General features: G+C 40.4%; 1 protein-coding gene across 1 annotated transcript in view; it reads right to left on the bottom strand.

Annotated features, from left to right (window-relative positions):
- bahcc1a (BAH domain and coiled-coil containing 1a) overlaps positions 1-11,636 on the bottom strand; it is a 56,336-nt gene extending 44,700 nt beyond the window's left edge. Inside the window, exon 1 of the mRNA XM_030789963.1 lies at positions 11,465-11,636. Coding sequence (XP_030645823.1) covers positions 11,465-11,636 — 172 coding nt within the window. The remainder of the gene's footprint in view (positions 1-11,464) is intronic.
- Between the last annotated feature and the right edge of the window lie 8,147 nt (positions 11,637-19,783).

Raw genomic sequence — 19,783 nt, 5'->3', positions numbered from 1 at the left:
GCCTTCCTATCCAGACGAGCTTTTTGTCGAACAAGACCTTAATAAGGCAGAGAGAACAGCCCATCCCCTCCCCCCCCAAACCCCTTTCTCTCCTTCTTTCTTTCTTTCTGTTGTCATAGAATCAGTGCAGCATGTGAAAGGCACAGACAACGCTGGGTTCTATTGTGAAAGGGAAAGAGGAATGAGAGAGAGAGAGAGAGTGAGAGAGAGAGAAAAAAAAGGAATGGAAGAAAGGGATGAAAACTGACAAATGAGAGATTTCCTTCTCGGCCTCATAAATCAGGAGACACAGGCTGGGGCAATGTGAGGCCTCTTACAAAAAGCCAGGCTCTATCCACTCACAGCCAACACCGCAACCATTACCAAATACACACACAGACACACAGACACACACACACACACACACACACACACACACGCTCATACACTTACACACACGGACACACATTCATACAGATTCACATAAACACCCACACAAATATACACACAGACAATGACATGTGTGCATACACACATACACACGCACACACACGTAGACATAAAATCTAACACACAAACACACACCCTCCCCAGATGGTGTGTGCTGGAATGGCATCCTCACCCACCAGGAGGCTGTGATTTGGCGGGGCGCGCTGGCACGGAGGAAGGCTCATAAAATCACTCACAGTTAGGAGCTGCGCCGCTCTTCAAAGCAAAGTGCCTTCAAACCAGCCTCTTTAAAGAGCCCCACACACACACACATGCTCAAATAAAACACACTCACACTGTCATATAAAAACACCAAAAGAGACAAACAGCCCTGTGCTCAGGTGAGATGGACGAGAGTGGCAGGCAGACAGACAGAAATATGAGGTGTGCAAACACACACACACACACACACACACACACATATGCAAATACAAAGATTTACATTCCCATGCACATGTAACCATGGACACTCGAAAGATACACACACACACACTCACACACACAGTTACACACATTCAGTTACACACATGCAGGCAGACAGAAAAATTTATATTTTCATACACACGTAACCATGGACACTCAAAGACACACAAACACATACGCATAAATACACACAATCACACACTCACACACACACATACATGCACGTGCTGGCTATCTATGCTCTGTCTTTCTAGGAGCTTGTGGTGTTGATAGAGAGCTGAAGGACTCAAGATCTGCTTTCATTTGGAAAGTTTACCATCTGCTCAATCCCAGCGCAAGTGTGCTGGGCTTAAGGAATCCCTGCACAAAGAAAGATGAGACGTGAGTGTGTGAGTGTGTGTGTGCGTGCGTACACATATGTGCATGTACACACTCCTCACAGACCATTACCAATTCAATGACAACAGCTTCACGTTCTAAAAGAGGCTCTGTCAAAACACACATATTCTCCTACACGTGCATGCGCACGTGTGTACACACACACACACACACACACACACACAAACACACACATTCGTTCCTCTACGGTTTTGTTAGCAGCAAGTTTTAAGTATCAGTATGCTTTTGACTTCCATGTAGTCACCTGTCTAACAGCTGAGCTTTCCTAGTACAACGATCACTCTCGCACCCCTGTCTGAACCCTAATTCACCCCCCCCCCCCAAAACTATCTTCCACAAACCCCCACCACCTCACCACCCCGTCGGCCCTGTCCCCATAAAAGTGCTGGGATGGGTTGTTCCATGCTGTTTCAGCCTGATCTGTAATGATCCGTTTTAGCTCCAGATGTGGGTGGAGACAAGCTTGTAGCGCACCATTACCGTGGACGACCTGTCGGTTGCTCATAGCCTGGCTGCTACGTCACCGTGCCAGGAGGAGGCGGAGGGACAGCTCTATGAAAACAATCAAATTCCCTGTTTTCTTCCCTATCAACCATTTGTCTCCACAACAGAATGTGAACCGCACAACGATCTAACCCCCACAAAAAAAAATAAATACATAAATAAAAGGAAGAAAAGAACAAAGAAGACACCCGAGCCTTAAAGTTCCCAAACCAACTTGTTTTTTTTTCGAGCAGAAGGGCTGAAGTGCTAAATCGAAGCATTTTGACGCCGAACACAAAGACAAAACCCAACCGTTAAAACTCGACTCTACGCACTGTCAAAATTCGATATGCTCTCAGAATAGACAAGCTCACAGAGTCTTGTGACATGTATCTCTCCATAAACCAGTGCTGTGCTTTTCACTGTGCGCCTTGACCCTCCAGCAGTTCTCTGTGTATTCACAACAACTTCATGCTATTGATGTGACCTTGACCTGAGAGGGGAGAAAGACCTGTCATTGACCCACAGTGGAGATGCATGCATTTCTTTCATGAGCTGGTGTTATTCTGCAAACATGGGAAAGAAAGAAAGAAAGAAAGAAAGAAAGAAAGAAAGAAAGAAAGAAAGAAAGAAAGGAAGGTTAACTTAAAACTGTTACTAATGGGACACACTAACCACTATAACTGCTGATCGCTAAATTTCATGGGACTGTCATAAAATTTCATCGCAACAGTGATATCTTCAAAAGAGATCCGTTTATGAGTCATTTTCTCCCCTAACACGTTTAGTCCCATTGTGACACCAAACGTAGGGGACACAGAAGTAAATTATCATAGCAGTAAGGATGTTACCAGCACAGCACTGCACATTTCCATGTCAAATTTCTACAGTGGCTGTGTGTTCATTAACCAGAAATACTGAGTGGAACATCCCCACTGCAGCTGTGTGCAGAAAAATGCTTGAGGATACATGGGGCATGTCAGGATTACTGCAGTCTGCCCCTACATGCTCTCTCTCTCTCTCTCTCTCTGTCTCACACACGTACACACACACACACACACACACACACACACACACCTCCTTACTGAGCAGGTATGTGAACTAAACCCTCCAGAGAAGAGAGACACAGGTGTGCTAAGTCAGTGGCAAAAGACTCACATACATATTGCAATCACAACAAACTGACACCATAAAACTATAAATCAACAATGCTAAACACTAAACACACACACACACACCCTTCTGTGCACAAGGCTGGCCAAAGACTCGCTGTCAGGTTTTGCTGTCAGAGAAGATGGATAGATAGAGAGAGAGAGAGAGAGAGAGAGAGAGAAAGAGAGAGGGAGAGAGAGAGAGAGAGAGAGAGAGAGAGAGAGAGAAATAATATTCCATTAGAACATCAGTCAACAGGTAATCATATCCTGACCCCACTACAATTAAGAGACATCTTAAAGGGGAAACAATGTGCTTTTGTATTGCTAACATACCACTCTGAGACAATGGGTGATGTCACTCTAGCTACCTCTCTCACTTTAAAAAAGAGGTGAACTCCATTGCACTTTCCTTCTCCTCCCCAAGCTATCATGTCATCATGTTGTGTGTGTGTGTGTGTGTGTGTGTGTATGTGTGTGTGTGTGTGTGTGTGATTGTGTGTGAAAGAGGGGGAGAGAAGGGGAGATGTAAAAAGTGAGACAGCTCCATGACCTCCACTTTACAGTTCTCAATCATTGTCTCTCTATGGGTTTTACCAGGTACCTCTACTGCCAAAAATAGCACAAGTCTGGACACAAGCACAGAAAGGAATGAGTGACCAACAAAAGGAACACCAAAATGTAATGTGACTGTGTGACCAAGAACCATCATTATAACATTACAACTGTATAGCGCTGATGCATGTTGAAAAAGAGAGTGAGAGAGAGAGATAGAGAGAAAGAGAGTAAAAACGTTAATAAGACAGAGCAAGTGAAAACACTCCACACTTACTATTATCCTCTGCAACTATGCACTTGGGTGTCACTTCAAAGCATTCTTGGCTATTAATCAGAACCTACCCTCAACCAATCATTCTCAAGACGCAGCCCCAAACACTAAGCACCCCACCTCAACGTCAACACAATGGAGCTATCATTACACTGCTTTAAAACATGCCTCACCCAGACAGCACACCTTTAACCGACCATATACCTTACATATTCATGGCCAATTAATTTCCCTGCCATGAGTGAATAGTGGTAGGGAGTGATGGTGGTGGTGGTGGTGGTGTGTGTGTGTTTGTGTGTGTGTGTGTGTGTGTGTGAGAGAGAGAGAGAGAGAGAGAGAGAGAGAGAGCAGGGGCTGTAGAGAATGTTGACACCTGGTTGCTGTTGTATATAAGATATTCTAACCTTAAGCCCATAGTCAAATACTGGAAGCACCTGCCAGAGCAGGTTGGGATGGAGGAAGGGTGAATTTTTGCCGGCCCGGGCAAGCCCATCGACGGCCCTCACCTGCTACCCCACCTCCTCCTCACCCCCTACCCCTCCACCCCCCCCCCCCCCCCCACCCCAAAAACCCATAAATCCAGAATAGGAGCTCCTGCTCCTCCCTGGCCCCAGGGGAGCTCCATTACTCCTGCCGTGGAGCAGGGGATTAACTCCTGGGCCGCTCCTGTCTCACTAATATTGGATAGATTTTAAACAATGCTAATCCCCTTCCAAAAAAAAAAAGGAAAAGAAAAAGAAAAAAAAAAAACCCTTTTTTTCTCATAAATGATGTTGGACTTTAGTGTAAGACTGGCTCACATTTTCTTGCCTTGTATTACTGGAAAAGAACATGCCTATAATGGAAAAATGCCAGAAAGTCAACTTTTTTAAGCCAACTTTTAGAGTAAAAAGAGCTTATGTGTGTCTAAATACAGGCAGACACACCACCTCTCTCACTCACTCTCACTTACTCACTCTCACTCACAGACACACACACACAGAGAGAGAGAGAGAGAGAGACAAGAATACACTGGAGACATGCTCTAGTCTTGAAATTCTGTTGCTGCTTTGTATGACAACAAAACACAGCCTGTACTTTTAGTTATTTTTTCCCAGTATATCTCAGGGAGAATGTTGAAAATTTGAAGCTGTGCTTTTTATAAATAGAGTTGGTAACTATAATTAAACAAACAGAAAGAAATGGGTCTAGTCTTAGGCTCAGGGTTAGACTGCGGAGGCTGGAGTCCAGTGTCTGTTCACCAGGGCTAGAGCAAAGACCACGCAGGGCGTGAACCAACCAGAGCAGACCAGAGAACATCTGCCACTCAGGACAGCACACACTGTCTGTCCTACATATCAGGGGCCAGAAAGAGAGGGAGGGAGATGGAGAGAGAGCGAGAGCAGATGAGAGAGAGAGAGAGAGAGAGAGAGAGAGAGAGAGAGAAAGAGAAGAGAAGAGGCAGTGTAGCCTAGTGGTCAAAACAGGCAAGGATGAGGAGAGGATGTAAATGAAGAGAACAAGAGAGAAGCACAAAAAAAAAAAAATTGAAACACAGCTATCAAAAATAGGTAATGTGACCGTAATAGCACTTGACTGATTGTCACAAAACAGGCTAAAAAGCAGAAGGCAGGAGAGATTTGTTTTAATCAATGTCTGAGAAAATGGAGCCGAAAAAAAAAAAAAAATTTTCAGACGCATGCACAAGTGCAACAAGTCCCACTCGGCTTGAGGCTCAGGCAGCTGGTAGCGCAGTCCCAGGAGGCTGATTAAAATGGAATTTCTGAGGCTAATCTTTGTTTTCTCACAAAAGGCCTGACACCTTCTCGAGAAGCATGCTGCATGTATATTTAATGGAAGAACGCTGCATATATTTAGCGCATTTCATTGTTTGGTGCTCTGTGTGTGTGTGTGTGCGTGTGTGTGCGTGTGTGTGCGTGCACGTGCATGTGCATGCGCATACGTATGTGTGTAGCCAGCTGTTCTGGTGACAATGTCAGAATAGTTGCCTATTATTTTAGATATCTTGGATTCAACTAGCACCCACTACTTGGAGAGTCAGTACAGATTTATGGATCATATAAGCACTTTGTCTTTGGAGGGGAGGCTATTCAAACTGTGAGGATGTTGAGCGCTGGATGCCCCATAAAATAACTCCATTTTCTTTTTTAATGTCATTTATTGTTCTCGTTGTGATTGTTGTTTTTAGCATCATTAAGAGGAGTGTAATAATCATAATTAAAGCCCTAGGGGCCCGTAGGTGCCCGTTGGGACTGAAAGACAGACCAGGTCAGCGGGGAGAGTCAGGCACATGAGAGGTCAATAATGCACCTGCCGGGAGCTTCTAGACAGCCATGGGCACTTCGAGCCTCCCATGTCCCACACACCAGACTCACGCCACGCCTCCACTCAAACTCCAAATCCGCCTCAGACCAAAACACAACAACGGCTTTTTCTGCTCCTTTCTCTGAAAGATTACAATAATAAAATTGAAATTAAAAACAAGTAATCTGGATTTTCTGCTTGAGCCGTTAATAATGTCTAACAGCTGTCACATGCAACGCAGCCGCACTCGGCCGTTAGCCTAAGGCTGCCTGATGAGAAACAGCCTGATACACAAGGGAGGGAGAGAGAGAGAGAGAGAGAGAGAGAGAGAGAGAGAGAGAGAGAGAGAGGGGTTGAGCCAGAACACACACCCCTAAAACACAGACAAGCAGAGAGAGAGAGAGGAAGAGAAAGAGCAAGAGGACATCACAGTTCACCTACTTGCAAGTTATCTAAACATCTCCTTTGTTTATGCTGCCTTTGCTTTTTTTTTTTTTTTTTTTTCCTCAAGCCACACAAGCAATTTCATTCAACTTGGAGCTTCCACAGACGACGAGGTGTAAAAATAGACGGGTCAGGGTTTTGAAATCTAAGACTTGAAATGTGATACAGGAAGGTATTGCCCGGGCTGCCTCTGACTCTTTTGTGTTTGTCTACCCTGCTCATTTTGGCCCTGGATGTGGATGAGGGTGAGGGCTAGATGGAGCAGTGCCACACTGTAGGGCAGTTGGCGGGCGTTCTGGAGAGTCTACACAGTGACCACATGCACAAACTCTAGCCAGACTTCCCTACAAAGCCCTGCACTACTGACACAGTCAACAAACAAAACCTCCCCAGTACTACCACCCTCACTGCGAGCTAGGCTCATTTCTCTAAAGAGATTTTCATAACTGTATGAAAATCACATTAATGGACGCAACGCATAGCGCGGCTTGTTTGATTTATATGATAACAGGTTATTCGGGGCCCTGATGGAATGACAGGAGAGGCAAACTGGAGGTATTACGGAGATTTCCAAGGCGAGTGGTTTGGCGGTGCGGATGGCTGGCCAGGTGTTGGTTTCAGCCGGGCGATATATGCCACAGGAGAGGCATCCATGAGAACAAGTCTCTACTGTTGACATCATGTCTGCTCTGTGGTCTTGTCTTCTTTTCAGAAGAAAAAAAACCTCACAAAAGAGTTAGACGACTGCACTATCAATCATTACGACTGAAATAACAAAAACAGTATCCTCAACTTCATCTGACTCCTGAGTTTTTACTTTAAATTCAAAATGACTGAAAATAAAAAATACATCATTTCTTCTCTCAATTTTTTGTGATGTGAGTAAACAATTCATCCGTCTACCTCTCCCTCTTGTGATGTCTATACAATTACTCAGGGATAATTCCTGAAATTTTTATTCAAGTTTTAATTCATCTGAAAATAGTTATTGATTCGAATGATTTACAGTTTAAACCTATCCAGAGTGAAACAATAGTTGGAAACTGCCGAACCAACCGATATCATCTCTTCTCCAATACCCTTCACCCACTCACAAAGACTAGCCGTTTACCAAAAACACACACTTTTATCAATCTGTTAGTCTTTGATACCAGTCCCTTTACATCCCAAACTATTCCAGCTTTGAGAAATTCACTCAAACACAAAGTTATTTATTCCTTCTCTGAGTAAAAAAGGGAGAAAGGAAAAAAAAAGAGAGGGAAACAGGCAGGCAGCGAAGCTAACCTTTGAAGAGGGAAGCGGCTCGGATATCCAGCCAGGATATAAAAACCAGGGGACTGACAGGGACATCCTACCAGAGGACAATAAAAGAAGAGGAGGGTGTGTTTTTTATCTTTACACAACATGCCGTAAAACACACACAAAACTGCCTTAGGCAACAATGGACCTGAGGTGGGAGAGTTGGGGCAGCAGGAAGCCCTTAACCTCCCAAGTCACAAGGACCTTCCTGCTGCAACGGGACAAGAGCTGGACTGGAGAACGGTGTTATGGGTCAGGAGTTAAAAAGAGCAGAGGAAAACTCTGGAAATTAGGAATAAGAGTGTGAACCACAATAACAATAATGCTTTTTTTGCTGTTAGATTAATATGCAAAGAAAGATGATCACTGTACAGTGCTGCAACTGTAAGTATAGAATGACTAAAATCATGCCCGTACCCAATCTACTGTTATCAGGTGAAAGATCAGAAAATACTAACAGTGCAATAATGAATGTTTCACTGTATTTAAATACAAAGCGAAGAAAATCACAAATGTTAATCAGCTGTTAATTTTTGGAGTGTGAGAGTGTACTCTATAGCTTTAAGTGAAGTAGGCCGATACCAAACTACGGCTTCTGCGCTAAGATCGCAGACAGCATCTTACACATGTAAATAAAATGTCTGGCTTCGCGCTGGTGGACGTCGATAATGGCCTATAAATACTAGCTTATATTTATGAGGAGCCATCAAGCAATCTCAGCACCATCGGTGCATCTGCCGCCTGCCAGGCTTACTGAGGACCGAATAATACCGCAGGAACAGCACACAAAATCATTCAGAAGAACCAAAAGTCGGTTCCTCTCAGATATGTCGTAACATTTGAGGAACGGCACTGTTACAAAGCCAGCAAGAGTCTGTTGCAACAGCGGTCATTGTCTCCGCCAACTTTTCGGTAGTGTCCGAAAGACGCTGAATAATAAACGCATGGGGACGCTACACAAGGCCTTTCATGAAGCCAAGCTACAAACCTCCAACTGGATGCATTTTTACATTCGTCTTGAAATATTCATGCTCTTTGTAAAGTATTAATGCCAAATAGAGCGGTAGTTACTCCCCAGGGGGAAAAGGAGCGGGACAGGAGGACTCGACAAACTCGGCGAACGTCTCCCGCTTTGACAGTGGGTGCTGAGCTGTAGACTTGAAGGGACAATAACAAGCCGTCTGCACATCGTCAACAAGAGAAGGCAGCCGCAGAACTGGTTTGGTTGGTGATACTGTATAAATGCTTTGCTAAACACCACCGAAATTTCTAAAAATCTTATTTGCACTTCGTGAGGTTTGTTTTCCACAATGAAATGTACAATTTTAAGTGGTTTATTCTCAACCTGCATCATCTGCCAGTAGCACTTGAGCGTTGTGCCAGTGTGTGAAAGCCTCTCCTCTTTTTAGCACACGTATTCGCTTTCCACGCGCACCTGAGCCTGAGATTTCTCAGGTGTGCGAGGCTTCTCTTCTCCATTTATAACACAATCATACGTATCATTTTTCTTAGCGACTCTAAAAAGCATCGGGCATTTTAACGTCATGCAACCTTCCGCATCAAATAGATGTGACAATGTAACGGTTGGTCTCACCGTGAATCGAGAAAACGTAGTAATTGAGACGAGACAAAAATAAAAACATTTCCGGCAGTCGTAAAGCATTAAAGGGGGTGGTGATTTTTATCCTTAAGAACAATAACCCACCTGTCTTGCTCATTGAACAGTGATGACATTTGAGGGCAGGTCTACATGGCCATGGCTGAACAACAAAAGATATGCCACATCCGGTTAGCTACGCACCTGTAGGCTACCCCTTAGCTAGCATTTTGCCTAAATTCTGTCATTTGTAATTTACACAGACACTACAACCTCCACCAGTAGCAACAACAACATAAAAGTATTCTTACATGATAGGTATAGTGTATTGCGTTAGATATGCTTTAGGAAAAACGGCTTGCGATCTGCTCAGCATTATTTACATTTTAAATTTCGGCCCAACTAGACAGTGACCATAAAGACTATTTTAGTGTTCTTTTTGTTCTATTCACTTTGACAAAAACAACAGTTCGTTTACACTTCTCTATATTACCACTTTCGCAGTCTTACAGTAATATTTGCTCAACAACATTGTCTTATTAGAAATCAATTTGCATGCAGCTGTGCTGTCGGAAAATATAAATAACTACCTGATCATATAATCTCTTAAAGGGTTTTGGTTTACTGTATTGTAGGGTAATATTGCCTTTTAACAGCTTATATAATACTTACCCAAACCTGTTGCAGGCACACTTTCACAGAATAATGGCACGTGAGGACTCTCTATACCTCAGCCATTGCAAATATGCAATGACAATACAATACAACAGAAAGAAACGAGCGGAGGAGAAGATGCAGTTAGGCCTACAGAGTAGCCTACGTGAGGCATTCGTTTGAGCAGAGGCCTAAATATAGCCTTAGACAATGATGAGAGAAAGAAAGAGATGTGAAGCTTTTGCATTCTAACAGTCATCAAGCATGTTGTTTCAAACACTTATTCGCCTAAACACTGAAAAACTTATTTCAATCATACAAGAGCACTGAGCAGAAATTAACAATATCAGTATCAGATAGAACTGAGTCTGATGGGCAACAAAGGCGATGAATATCCGCGCATAATTCGCAGAGTATGTCAAATGCTGTATTCATTAGATGAATCACCATATTTTCATCGACATTTATAGAAAGGTGTTATTCACGTTTTATTGTACTATAGAAAACAGACTGTGTGTTTTTCTAGGGTAGCTTATTCACAATGTACAGTAGAGCTATAGAGGCCCTTTTCATAACGGTGTCAAATGCGCATCAATGCATGAATACATGCAGTAGTCTGGATTCTGCTTTAGCTGGATACTGGAACTGCATGATAAACCTTACGCATGTACTGCGAACACATTCGCACCCCGACACATCACTGCCCAATATAGAAAGAGGATTTTCTAGTATTACACTGGGCTGAAGTCAGTGCCCAGCCACTTCCTTGCCTGCACTCGATCACCCCTTACGGTCCTCAAGGACATGCGCACATCTGTGAACAATGTAGAACGCCCAAGCTTTTGTTCAGGTAATACTCACAACTGTACATTCAGAAATTACTCTGAGGCCTACTGACTTGTCACCTTGGATCAATGAGACGTATCAGAATGTGGGATAAAAAAAAATAAGACCGCGTACAAATTAAAAACAAAATAAAAGTTGCATCATTAACACTTATAAACAATTGCAAAGATATAAACATATTTGGGCTAAACAGACATTTTTGTTAAATACCTTAAATGCAACCTTCAACCTGACAAAATTTCAACAATGCAGTAGGGTATATTATCCCAATTGCCTATGGACTACGTAGGTTAATAACACCTTTACTGTTTGGAATGTAAACGGACATGAAAATAGTTCGAAAAATAATTAGTTACAAAGTAAATAAATTTTAACTCAGCAACAATTCGTGGCGTTAGTCCTTTTGTGTGGTCAATTTAGTGTAAAGCACTGATTGGTATTATCTTTTCCTGACTCGTTTGTGCGTTATGCCCTAGAAGATGTGACTGAAATCTAACTGACAACAGAAGAGCCTCAGTAAATACATTTCTCAGTTAATGCCCTAATGATCAAATAAATTAAACAAACCTGAATGCGTAGCCATTGGTATGTGCGATGGGTAATATTTTCCTGGAGGGAAATGACCAGCATGCTGAACAGAACTGTGTCCGGAAGAGGTTATCCGAGAGGCGGCACGATGTACCAAAGCGCCCCGCTCTGAGAGGAGATGTGCTGGAGCAGCGAAATCCCGGCCTTCCATTCTGATGAATACTGAATAATCCAATATCCGACGGGTAGACAAGGAGAATCAAATGAAACCCATAGAATAATAATCCTTCTCCGTTGGTCTAAGTGTCGCATTTAGCAGGAAGTTCGGCTTTGCAGCCAAAATGGTAGCCCCCAATCATCTTTTCTACAAAGGAGACAGACAGGAGAGATGTTTACCATTTGGCTAGTAAACAATGACAAACGTCTCAAATGATCACGCTGAGTAAGTATAACAATAGAACAGTAGGCTACATTATGTAGGCTATCATTGCATTCCGCGAATATTACAGTGGGCTGATGCATGTAAAGTAATATTATTGTCCTTATTGGTAAGTGTTACAATAGACAATGCAACATAAAGCAAATTCATGTTTTAACATTTCAAAAAGTTATGCGTGAGGCAAAGGACCATTAATTATTTCGTAAAGAAAATCGTACTTTACGATTAATCAAACTGGAAAATGAACCGGTGTTATCAGTGTGTTGTGAACGGACTCATTTTATTGCTTAAGAGGGGAAAGAGAGAGTGAAGAATATAGGCCCTCTTTGAAATGCTATGTGAAGAGGCTGATTACAATGCACCCCTTTCATATTAAAAAGGTTAAAAATGGCAAGAGCAGGTCTGAATGAGTCATGCAGTGTTAAGACTATGTGACGTGCTGACAGAACAACGCCAATTCCCACATTATTGATCCGTCTTTTGAATTAACATATTGGCCTGTACTCTCCATGTCAATCATCTGTTGGTCGTTTTTTTCCCCATTTATTTTACCTTGCGAATTTGACAGCCTACAGGTATTAGGGCTCTTTCGTGCTCTAAACTGATTTGTGAGGTATTTTAGAATCATAATAATAATAGTAAAAATAATAATATTAACAATTGCATTTGTGGTATTTTAAGGGCAATTAAAAAATCAAGTTGCTTAACTAGTAATCCTTAACTTGGTGTCAGGTACACTGCAGTTGGCTACTTCTGCTGAACGCATCCACAGTGAAGCCACTCAAATATTCACTCAAATTTTTCAAATATTATGTCAAAAACAGAACATTTGCATACAGTCTCAAAATATTTTAAATATCATGAGCATAAATCATAACACTAATATTAAATCATTACTATCCAGTTATTAAGCAGTCCCTGTTCAACTTCCTCTGGAAAAATTCTATAATTTGTGGTAATCAATGCTGAGGTCACTGATAACGCGAGCAATATCAGTAGAATCTATCAGTGGAATTCGGCCTGTTTCATTGTTGCCAGAAATCAAAAGAAGCAAGGACTGTAATATATTCTCTGTAAATATTAGCTCGCTCTCTCCCTCTCCCTCTCTGTATGTGTGTGTGTGTGTGTGTGTGTGTGTGTCGATATTTGCCTCATCAATTGTGTTCTGATTTAAAAGTTTAAATCGCTGCTGTACGAACAGTTTTAGTATACAGACACAAAATACAATACATGAGTCTAATACATAATACAAAAAACGAAAGTCATTCAGAAGGTTGGACCAAGGAAAGCCATCAGTGCACCTACAAACCCTTACTGTCTTACAGTTCCTCTACCTTGGATAAACCTTTCATGTACTATAAAGGCTACGGAGATGCCAGCTACAAAGGGAGAAAAACTGCCATAATTTACAACCACTATCATGTAAGGGTGCATTTTCTCAAATTTTAAAAAATAAGTAAATGGAAATATTGCAGTCCTACGCTGAAGCGCACTGAGTTTTTGCATATCGGAGGGTAAAATATCCGTACGAAGTAGACAAGGTTATGGGCCGAAACGCAAGCTGCCTTTGTCTCCCTACGAGACCCCGTTCTCTGTCAGCCATTACCGTAGCTACAGACGCGAAATAAACAAGCCTTCCTAAGCTCTCACACGCAGTCGAATAAAACGTTGATTTTTCGCTTCAAGGCACTGCGCGATGCTTTACTTAAAGACAGTACAACGAGACATAAGACAGGGTATTTTACACCATTACGGAAGGCAGTGTATTCTTTTAACTGTAGCAAAGGTTTTTTCGTATAACAAAGCTTAGCGTGAAATACTCAAAAAAGAGAAAAAACTGTCTCTATTTCAAGGTGCTAGTATTGTCAAAAGCTATAATTCAAACGGTTATTTAGTTTTCAGATTCTAGTCGAACGCAAGAACGCAGATGATAAATCAAATTATTTTTTATAGGTTGGTTCATGCTGCGCGAGAGGCGCCCATCCACAACAATGCTGATCGGGCGGGACTGCTCTCCGACGGGACTCTCGTTCCATCATAAAACCCTCTTTGTGCTTTTCTCGACTCATGTCGATTTAAAAAAAATACGCCACCGCTTACAATACCAAATGAGTACTGATCAGTACAAGGACAGCCATATCGCTTAAGATCTATAACTGAAAATCAAATCATGTAATCAAAACTGTTAATTGCAATTCAAAAGGCTCAGGACAAAACTACCAGTTTACTGAGTCGGTTTCAAATCCATTTAATGAACCAATTCTTTAATCATTACAAATTTACAAAAGCGCATACATTGCGATACCTATTTTAATTACAGTTTTTACTTAGATTAATGCAGTTCTTTAGATCAATACTATTACTATTTCCACTACTCGACTAATAATAATAATAATAATAGTCATTATAATAATAATAATAATATTGTAGCCTTACATATTTCTAATGTAGACTATTTCGCTATGCCTTAAAATTATTATACACACCAAATTAGTGGATATGCCATGGTAATATAGCCTATACCAATTGCATATACGAGGTAATTAGACTTAAAGTAAATGTATATTTATCAGCACAAAACACAGTGCAAATAATATATTTTCGCACTTGTGCTTTCCCTTAATTAACAGCTGTTTTCCTTGGAAATGTGTCTTTAGAATATCGCGGAGAATAAATGCAAATGTTAATCACTGACAGAAAAAAAATGACGAATTACTTACTGGTATGTTAAATCCTTGCATAACAATAAATAATTTTAATTTGAGAATTAAAGAAAAGGATGAAGAATGAGGCTCATTTCAAAAATCATGTTGCTATGGTTCAATCCTAGATTTCCATTTGAGTGTATGCAGTCGTTGTCGCCCGATCGTCTACGAGCACCGGGCTTCGGGCTTCTAGGCCACGGAGTACAAGCTCAGTCTCCAAACGGCGATTCTGTCTCCCAATGCAACTCATGCCTCTCAACCCAGAGAGAGTCAACACTCTCGCTCATTGGTCAGATACCTGCATACTAATAAGCTCGGGCCGCTCGCTCGGGGACACACAATGCGTTGATTGGCCTATATCAACGGCCAATAGTATATTGGCAGGCAGAGCGTACAATGAGATAGGCGGCAAATTTGAGAAACATAATAGGTTATGTTTAAAGGCTGCTGTAATATTAGTCTACAAACGTTCATATGAAAACGATGAACATGTTTCTTTATATTTTGGTCCTGTTTAAGTTCATTTGCTATACATCTTTTTCGTGATTTTTATTATGTAACTGGTGTGTAGTTAGCGTATTCATTCATTGTGTATTCAATATTGAAAATATTAAAAATGAGTAAGACAGTGATATTTTAAAAATTAAAATATTAAAACTACAATGCACAAAATGATTTTAAATTCAGTGCTTAGAAACAACAGCTGAACAACAGATATAGCAGCTGACAAATCATGTAGGCCCATGTGCTATATTAAAAAAAATACAAAATTGTAGAAATGTAAACAATAAAAAATTAATTCAAATATTAAAAACACCAAAACACACACAAAAACGAAGTACGTGTGCGTATGTGTATGTGTACAAAAATAACTTTAAAATATTGAATGCATCTTACTCTGTTTTACTATGTTTTCAGAACTAAAATATTTTAATAGGCATACTCTGAATATGTCGAGAAGTAAGCTTTTCATTTTTTAAATGATTTACCAATTTAATTTAAAAAAATCTTTGCGCACTGGACAGCACAATGCCCATAACCACACCTCAACCTTATCCTCTCCTTACACATGTATGCAAGATATAGGCTATGGCCAGACTCACAACTTCAGATGAAACAGGCAGTTGCAAATTTTATATAAATGCTTAGGTACACCAGGTCATCTTCTGTTCTTGCCTGTGAGTAACACGGTGTGTGGTGGGGTGTGTATGTGAGCCCATTGTGAGTAGGGTATGGTGTTTTATGCTTGTTACTTAGGGTGCTGGTAACCTTCGTTTGGCTTATTACTTTTATTTTTATGTTTTATATAATTATATAAGTTTACTTGCGGTTGACTCAACATTATTTGAACTCTGCAGATTTAAATGTAGCATATGAATGACCAACCTTCTGAATTCAAAACAGCTCAACATTTCGCTCTAACTATACCTACCAGTTTTAAAAATGGGTTCTACTCAGTTCAGGTTTTGATTGGTTGGCATGTTGCCAGAGTATTGTCACTCACACAGTGTAAACAAGACTCTGATTGGCTGCTAGCCAGTCCGCATTGGGCTGTCTGAAAAAAAAAAGCAATAACTGGCCCTGCGGTTTCAAGGCGTCCCTGGGTTAGATGATGAAAGAAGATAAGGGGACTGTCTCAAGGCGCACCATAAGGCGGACCCTTTTGGCCCTCGAGTCATACCTGTTTATCGAGAAGCAATGGGAACATGAGAAAGTAGGGAAATGACTTCTTTTATTACGAAGAAATATGTTAGATTGTTTATTTAAATGCATCGTCATTATCCGTAGCAGAAAACGACGGAGGGTAAGGACTGCGAAACACCACGCGGATTACAGCGAATATTAAGCAACGTGGCTCGGGAAAAGAAATGGATATGTCGAATGGAAACACAGAAGGTCTGACCGTTTAGAAAACCGTCCTTACTTTAACCCGCACACAGATCAATCAGAATGAATTTGTAGCCTATGTGATGTAACGACGATTCACCTTTCTTTATCGAATCTTAAACTCACTGAGATTACTTTAAAGAGCTTGTTGTAAATAACGACATTATCGGTAAAGCAATAACTGTTAACGCTATGCTTTCATATCTGCCTTTAGTGAATTAAGACGGATTTTCAACACACAAGTGTTTTAATTAGCGAATGTAATGTAATATCAAATAAAACAATAAATTAACAAAACTATACTGCGAGGTCTTCTGAGTGTTGTGTCTTCCTGGGATTGTTACATTGTCTGCGTTCACATAATTTCCCACACTTGAGTAGGAGTTCAAGCTACCTATGATTTTCAGTGATTGCAATTTCTTCCACATTGCGCTCAAAGTTCTGTTTTGGGGCTGCTGTTACTGTTTTTATGGTAATGTAGGCCTAGCTTATGGATATAAATTATGATAAACTATTGCCACGAATTCATTTATTTAACATACATGATTTTGTTAATGTTAATGTTAAAATATCGATACTTTATCAGAATTTATATTTACCTCAAAATGGGAGACATCACGATCTGTCTTTTGTCTGTGAATTTTTTTTTACATGTACTGTATGTTATTTATATATATATATATAAAGAAATAATGGGTCGCCGTTTTGAAAAGAATATTTGCCGAGTCTTTGTGTAATATATGAATGATTCACAGTTGGATCTTGAGCCTTTGGCCATTTTGTGTCACTATTTCCAGATATTACTGGACAGCTGGACTGAGAAGTGATTTGATTAAGTTCTTCATTTATATTGAGACCAATTATTTCAAACATGATTGTGAACCCATCTTAAATGGCAAATCATCTTTTGTGTAGCTGTCATATGCAGCTTTTTCTGCTGTTTCCTGTAAACAGCGCTGTATTGCAAACAGTGTTCCCAATGCTCTAAAGCATTCCTACAGCTGAATGACGGAATAAAATCTCTGTGTTTGTCAGAACCAGTGAGCTAAAAACAGCAATTAAGAATTACGTATCTAAATGAATAATCTAGTCCCTGAACCTGAAATTTTAAATTTTGCTGGGAGGTCTGCAACATTGACACGTGTGAATTGTGTCTGTGTGTTGGGGGTGTGGGGGTTCCTTTCTGGAGTTAAAGACACACACACACACTCACACACACACACACACACACACACACACGTGTACACACACATACACACATTATGAACGTCTTTTCTTTCTCTTCTGACCGTGTGCCAGCGTGAGCTACCCTATGGCGGGCCACAGTGATAATTAATGCAGAGTGACTGATTTCTTTTGAAACGGGCTAGTCCAACAAAGGGGATTGTCCCTGATCAATGAAGCGTCTCTGATTGACACTCTCCTCTCTCCCACCCACGTCCAGCAATCGGAATAGGCCCTTTGTCGCTGTTTCAACCCTCAACCTAGAGGACAGCAGGGCCTGCCAGATCTGGGCCTTGGTTTTTTTTTTCCCTAATGTCCAATGCAGTCTCAACATACAGCTGAATTCTATAGATTATTATTGGGGTTTTTTTCCCCTCTCTACATCACACCATGACTAAATGATCAGAACTGATACGGCTTTCATTCAGAGAGAGGGTGATTTCATCTGAGCCTTCGCTGCATGTTCTTACAGCGCCTAGTCGTACCCAGATCGTATGTTTTAAACAATCAGTTCAATTTGACACTAAAACACAATCCAAAAAATACTTTTATTGGGGGGCTGTTTTTTAGGTCTTTACAAATATGATAAAAAATATGATCTGTTAACCGTCAGTTACTTTTCATACAAGTTATTTACATAGCCCAGTACAAACACTACAAAATAAAGATTTTGAATTTTCTCTAAAGTCTACGTATCATTGTGTAACTGAACAGTTTCATGTTTTATTTTGTTCGGTTAATCACGTTTTCAGTTTCCATGTATGTTTGCAGAGTGTACTGAGATGAATAAAGAATTACTTGTGCAATTTACAGACAATGAAACCTAAGCTTGCCCTTATTTAAACCAGATGCCCAATATAACTGACAAATCCACACAATTCCTACCGGCAGAATAGCATGTGACATGCAACACTCCAAAACTTGTTCTTATTAGATTAATCAGTTGCGTGTTTTTACCTCAACTTTATCTCAGCTAACTCTGAGGTGTTAATGAGAATGAACTTAAGCGAATATAGGATGCCCACTGATTACGCCCAATGTACCTTGCTGACTTACATATATTCTCATCTTTCTGGGGAAAATAGCTGGAGCATGTTATTTGTTTCACTAATTCCTTGACCAGTTTCCAAAACTGAATTTCTGGCTCATTTGGCAAAGACCAGATGACGAGTTTTACAGAAATGACAAATTGATCATGATCACATTGTAACTTAAAGAGTAAAAATTCACAATTTTGTGAGCAGTTAGAGTGAATGAGTTCAAACACATAATGGCTTGGGGGTGAAAGCATGAATTGGGAGTCTGAGAGCATCTAAGCCTGACACGCACTTCATGTGATGTTGTTTTGTAATTGTGAAGTAGAGTTTACAGAAGAGGAAATATATAATGTACAACATTTTATTTAAAACACAGGAGCTAAATTGACTTTTTTTTTTTTTTTTCACACGCATTGATAGATCTGGGGTTTTGGATCTACGTCGACGTTAATTTAACCTGCATTCAAACAAATCACTGTTTTTTTTTCTCCTCTGCATTGATAATTGTTTTGTATCTCTCTGAATGAAGAGAACAGAACAGAATATTTCAGTGAAACAGCTCAAGTGTTAAACCCATTTGTGTGACTACTGCTAATGCAGTCCTGCCTTACAAAGGTGCTTGTCCATTTAATGTATTTGTTCACTCGTCAATGCGCTTTTAATTGTCGTCTAAATACTATTTTATTTTAAGGGTTTGTTTAAGCATTTTTGTTTCATTTTACAGGATCTGTCATATAAGGATGTGGGTAACAATTTGTACAAACATAATAGCACTGATTTTTTAAAAAAAAAATGTATTATAGAAGCCACAAATTCTGCCATTGTTTAAAACATAATATACTGATTATCATTAAGCAACTAATGTGATTCACAGTCTCGGAGTTTAGGTTTTTTCTCACTTTTTCTAGCAGAACATGTTTTTTTTCCCCCCTGTTTGTTTGTGCCCTGTTTGTTTTTAAACCGACTACAACTGGTTTTAGAAAAATAAGTTGTTGGGTTTTTTTTTAAGTTGTTGGCATTATTCTAATTTTTTGATGGATTCTATTCCACCGAGTTGTTTCACCCA

This window comes from Chanos chanos, chromosome 13, assembly GCF_902362185.1.
Source record: "Chanos chanos chromosome 13, fChaCha1.1, whole genome shotgun sequence".
NCBI classification, from domain to species: Eukaryota; Metazoa; Chordata; class Actinopteri; order Gonorynchiformes; family Chanidae; genus Chanos; species Chanos chanos.
Note: the sequence above shows the minus strand (reverse complement) of the source record. Positions and strands in the feature narration are given on the sequence as shown.